Source organism: Alligator sinensis, unplaced genomic scaffold (assembly GCF_000455745.1).
Source record: "Alligator sinensis unplaced genomic scaffold, ASM45574v1 scaffold293_3, whole genome shotgun sequence".
Taxonomy (NCBI): domain Eukaryota; kingdom Metazoa; phylum Chordata; order Crocodylia; family Alligatoridae; genus Alligator; species Alligator sinensis.
Window position 1 is genome coordinate 351,286 of NW_005842604.1, and position 5,939 is coordinate 357,224.

General features: G+C 38.5%; 1 protein-coding gene across 2 annotated transcripts in view; it reads right to left on the reverse strand.

Annotated features, from left to right (window-relative positions):
* The window catches only part of RALGPS2 (Ral GEF with PH domain and SH3 binding motif 2), a 218,787-nt gene that overhangs the window by 110,547 nt on the left and 102,301 nt on the right, over positions 1–5,939 (reverse strand). For both annotated transcript variants that reach the window (XM_006033021.3, XM_006033019.3), the window contains exon 7: positions 4,101–4,193. In XM_006033021.3, the coding sequence (XP_006033083.1) occupies positions 4,101–4,193 (93 nt within the window). The remainder of the gene's footprint in view (positions 1–4,100; positions 4,194–5,939) is intronic.

The window sequence follows — 5,939 nt, forward strand, 5'->3', positions numbered from 1 at the left end:
GAATAAATTACAAAATTAGAAAATGTTGTACTTGAGGTAACTAACAGAACTGCCATTGAGTAGCCACATTAAAGTTTTTATTTCATTTTAGGGCCAAGATTTAAGGAAGTGTAGAAAAATGTTTGGATTGTACATTTTGGCAGGAGACAAGGTTTTCTAGCAGCTCAACCACAGTTTCAGCTATATATAAAAAGATGTACAGTAGCTGGTTATTAAAATAAGTGGAATTAAGGGAAACTCTAGTTGTGTAGGTACATATCCTCAAGATTTTACATGCAAATTCCCTCCTTTTCAAATCAAAATCTACCTGTGTGGTCATGACTGCGATGGAACTCATCTATGTATTTTGGCAAACATGTCATTTTTATTTGTTTTACTTCTTTTACTCTTGTCTACCTTTCTACCCACTAACCATCACAAGGATGACCAACACTCCAATGCAATTCTACATCATCAGTTTTCTTTTTTAAAGAGAGACCTGTCTTCCAAAAAACTTTTCTCTGAAGATCCAGGACAGAGCTTGAATTAACATTGGTGTTTTGCATCTCTTGTGACACATTGCCAGGTTAGAGCTCCTACAGATTTCCAGGGATAATATATGGAGCTGAAAACACATTCAAAATGCTGTTAGTTCTAGCTCCAACGTATGAGCAAGGAAGTCTAGCTTTTTTTTTTCCTAGTATTATATCACACCTCAAAGCTCAGGATATTAAATTTAAATTTTAAGTTAATTAAGCAGTAGATACTCTAGTAAGACAATCTAGGTAAATTTTTCATTCCATCATGCTTTGACATGTTCTGTGTTTGGGAGGTATTTTATAACTCCATTGGAATGAAAGTAATAAAACACAAGTGCTTCCTTTTACAATACAAAAGAAATGCTGAAAGTTTTGATTACAATGCAATAATTTGACAGTCAACTGTGTTTTCTTAAATATGGGTTAAGAAACAATACTGTTGAAATCTGATTCCTACATTCAAAGTCTTTGAGAGGTTCTCCAAAAGTGTTACCCTTTCAAGGGTTTCCTTATGCAGTTCCTTATGGAGGGGATGGTATGCATAGCAGGTTTCCTTTCTTTTGTTTAACGTAGGAGCAATCTGGTAGAGAATGCGACTAGAGCACAGGTAATGTTTAAGAAAAAGCACCCATTCAATGGTCCTTAGATTTTCTTTCCTCCTTTCCTTTCCTTCCCTTCCAAATTGTTTTGTCCAAATGGACTCTCCCCCCCCCCCAAGTATCCAGAAAACAAGCAATAGTAGTATCTGTGGGTATAGACACATATTTGGAGTAGTTTCAAAAGGCCAGCAGCTGTTACATTTTAATTGTTTCATGAAGACAAACATGAGCATGTAGCAAAGCTCAAATGCATAATTAGTGATTTTTGTGTCTTGGCAGAGACAGAGGTACAAATGGGAGTGCTCTGTCAAGCATCTGAAGAGTGGAGGAGAATGGACACACACCCCACACACAAGCGTCTTTCCTGATAGCAGCAGTTGCTGCTGGCTCCCTGTATGCTGCCTTGCTGGGGCAGGGTTCCCAGGTACTGCCATCCTGGCACCCCTGGCCATTACCCCCGACTCAGTTTATGCTACTGCTCCAAGTTTAACTGAATAAAAGAGTGGTAAAGTGAGAGTGGTTTTGCTACATTTGTATCATTCCTGGCTCGTCTGCCCCTGACAATTAGAACGTTAAAAGCTGCTGGCCTTTTGAAACTGCTCTAAATACATATACCTTATGTGAGGGGCCGGCAACCTTTGCAACCCATAGGCCATGACCACCATGCTGGTTGAAGTGCCACCACCGCTTTTCCAAGCCCCCCACCCCCATTCCAGGCTGGGGCATAAACACAGTTTCCAGCCCAGGAGAAGTTGCACCAGGTGGACAGCTTGGAATTGAGCCCAGGCTGCTGCTGCTGCCACCATTTCTCCCTGGGCCTTCACTCCACAGCTGCATTACAGATACAACTTCCAGCTGGTAGGGAGCTGCTCCTGGGTTAGTGAACCAGAAGCTTCATCTACACTGCTGATGTTTCTCACCAGCCGCCACTGCAGTGCAGGCACAGCTGGAAGCTGCCCAGCCCCAGCACCAGCCTGGTTGTGGACATGGGTACAGACCAGATCTAGTGACTGCAAGCCAGATCTGGCCGATCGACTATCTGTCGTTGACCCTTCTGAATGTGATGTGAGACAACAACAGGCATAACTACTTATAGAGTAGGAGTGGATGATTCAGAGCTTCACTTGAAAGAACTCTCATTCTTGCAGCTCCCTAATTGTTTCAGCTCTTCTATTCATTTCACTTTAGTTACGGTTTCCCTCTACCAAGAACAGTTTTATTAAGATGTTAAAAGGAAGAGTTGATGTTTAGAAGCTGACAATTGTTTGGTGGCTTTACCTTAAGAACCCAATATCTTTAAAACGGGTGGGTGCATGACCTATTTTGTCCTCCACAGCTTCACTCATGAAGGGGTGGCTGAAGTCACAAGATTTACAAAATGATCAAGTAAGGAAACAGAAAATTTTGCCCTCCTCAATTACAGATTATGTGGATCAAGCTGAACTGCATGGCATATTCCTTGGATGACAATATTGGTACATGCTCAGCTTCCCTTATTTGTAGGTGGCATTTCTTTGTCCTTTACGTACTGAGAATAAGGCTACACAAGCATCAGGAGAAGGATCTGTTGAGGTTTGCAGAATACACGAACGGGAGTTTCTAGACAACCTATTTTGCAAAAGCTCATGCAGATTGAGTGCAGGAAGTGGCTCCTTTATAAAGGCCTGAAATCTTAAAAAACACTTGCCCAAAGATAAAAGACATGCAATTCATCAGATTTTTCTAGTAATGGATTATTTTATATTTTAGTGGTTGGAATAGGGAGGGCTGTCTACATTTAGGATCTGGATTTCTCAGATAGAATCCAGAGATGCATGACTTTATCCTGTATAAACATGTTGATTGGTGAAACTGAAGGGAGGCAATTAAAAATAGACCAAGAGTGAAGATTTTCTCAAAGAACATTTCTGAATAGTAAGTGCATTTTAAAGTATTAAGACCTTTCAAAATAAGGTATGTCAATGCAAAAAATAAGGAACTGTATGGTGTTTGTTGAATTTGCCTAACTTGCCAATGGCAAAATTATACCTGGTTGAATACTGATGGTTAGGCTGACAGAATAATGTCAGCTAAGAAAGTTTACCTTTAATGTGTCTGTCTTGCTAGGCTACAGTAACTCTTGTAGCATGCAAAGACTTCTAGCCACTAACATTCTGGTCCCTGAAAATTTTTACCTCTTTTTACAAACTAATTAAAGTTTGTATTACATACTGGAGTGTTTCATGTTCTGGGTGAACTCTGAAGTGATCAGGCTTGAAAATACTGTTTCATCTCTTATTATTTATATGGCTATGCAGACACACAATTTATGGTAGAATTAGGCTGAATATTTTTCTTAGTTCTGAACCTGCAACTAGGTCAGCACGTTGCCCAAAGTTGTGCCAATCACTGACACTAGTATGCAAACACCAGCTTATTACCATTTTAGTCAAGACAGAGGGTGGGCAGAGTGGGAAAAAATAATTTCTCTTTCAAAATTAGCAAATGCACTGTTTAGAATAGTTAGCATATAGAATACAATGGACAAAAAAATTGGAAAAAAATTAAGCCCAGTTATCAGTGATAAAAATAAAAATATATACATCTTTATGGAATCTGACTCAAAAGTTTTTGAATAAGTATTCTTTACAGATGAAAAATTCCAACAGTGTAAAACCCATAATGATTAAAATATGACCTCTTTGGCACTCAATTTTCCAGTAACTAATACAAAATAGCATTTGGCCAAATTAGAACCTCTGAGCTTAACTGAATCTTCAGGGAACCTTTTTCAAAGGAAAAAATGTCTATGCCAAAATGGAAAAAAAGCTCCAGAGGAAAATGTAGACTTAGAGGCACTAGAAATAATGTACAGAGTACAAGTGAATTAAGTGCATCTGAAATAATCATTGGATCCTTGAAACAGACTACAGAAGGATACACTACAATCTTTATTTTTAAGAAGGAATTAAGAGTCACCCACTGTCCTACTTAGATTACTTACCGCCCACGTTTTAGTCAATCTGAAGATGGGGGCACTTTGTAATCCAGACACCACTGCCATAAGGGCATGCAGGTTATTCAGCTCGTATAATTTCTGAGGATGAAAATAAGAATAACTTGAAAAATACTTCAACTGCAATGAAGAAACATGCACATAAAAATTAAAAATACCCAAAAAGAATATATACAGTGATGTTAATGCAATCTAGTCATTTGTTCTAAAAGTTGTAATTTGACTGTAGCAAACCAAAGTGCATCCACACTACATTATGGAAATTTCCTACTTCATCATTACATTCACACACTTCTGTCTGCCCAGATTAACCACTCAGAAACCTAGGGAGATACAGCATTGTGCATTGTTCCGCTGTTCTGTTCTACGCTCTGATTTGTCATGCTAGCCATTCTGAGATGGATGTCAAACTACAGGAATTCTATGACTATTTAAATGATAAACTCCAATGATTCCTCTTATAGCATCTGTCAATTTTGTCTGCACTATTTTCTAAATGGTACAAGGCAGCATGGATGAGAAAGTGCTGTGCCATAGCCATGAAAGTAATATGAGAGGAAGATGCATATATGCATTGAGTCATGCAAGCAGATGGATTTGGCTCTATAAGATCAGAACTGTTAATGGTACCTCAATATAGCTAACAGAGCAGAAAATGAAATCTAGCAGTTTTGTTCAGACAACTGTAACTGACTGATGGGAGAAGAGCCATCTTGGCCTTCACAGGCAAGCATTAAACTAAGGAACCTCCAAAAAATGGTTGCTGTGGTGACAGAACCTCAGGACAAAAAAAAGGAATTGCCCTAGAAATCTGAACAGAAGTCATCCCATAGTTGCAGCAATGGAACTAGAGTTTCTATCAGCATGGGAAAGCATTTTACCTTCACAACATGGATTTCCACTTCCTTCTCTTTCATTGCTGACAACTGGTAGCTAAACAGTTTAGTGTGAGAATATCAACTGCTGGGGCTGTGGTCACAGATGTGCAATGCTATGAAGAGGGTTCTGCTATACAGTGCCAGCCTCCTAGGCTTTTTGATGGCTTTAAAAGATGTTTTCAAGTTTCAAGGCCATTGATAAGACACACAAACTTATTTTTGGCCCCTTTAGAAGTAAAGATTCCTCCTCTAATTTTGGCAACCCAGATTACTTCATCTGTGAAGCTTTTTTTACTGGAAGTGGGGACAAGAGTACTTTAACTTTACTCCTAGGTACTAAAAAAAATTCAGCAGAGTGCATTGTTTAGAGGCTGAAAGGGATTTGGGTGTTTCTAATCATTACATGCTTGATGTGATAAGTGTCTGATGGAGAATCAGAGAAAGCAGAAAGTGAAGACATTTTCTATATAATGGAGAAGGTGCCCCTATCATATACCCCAAGTAAAGGAAACAAGGAAGTGATGCACTAGGTTCCTACTTTATACACCAGGGGCAATTGTGCCTAATAATTGTTCTGTAATTAAGAAATTGCTTTTTGGTTTCTTTAAGAACAAACAGCATAGAGTAGCAAATACCAAGTCATCTATGGATTGAACTATATCTGAATTAAGGTTTTTCAAACAAGTCGTTAAAAAAAATACATTTTGGAAAATGCATTTCATACAGATAAGATACTTGAATAAAAGTAAAAAAATTAAAAAACATAGTTTGAACTTAAAACAATAGAAGTGGGGCAACAACTATACCATGGAGTGCTCATGAGCTCTGGTGGTAATTCACTCAAGGATTTCTCTTTCTCCAACTTCTGCGGAGTTTCATTTGATAGAAAGAACCCCAAATTATGTTTAAAGAAACGGCAGTCCCAACATATCTCTACATTTAAATGAAC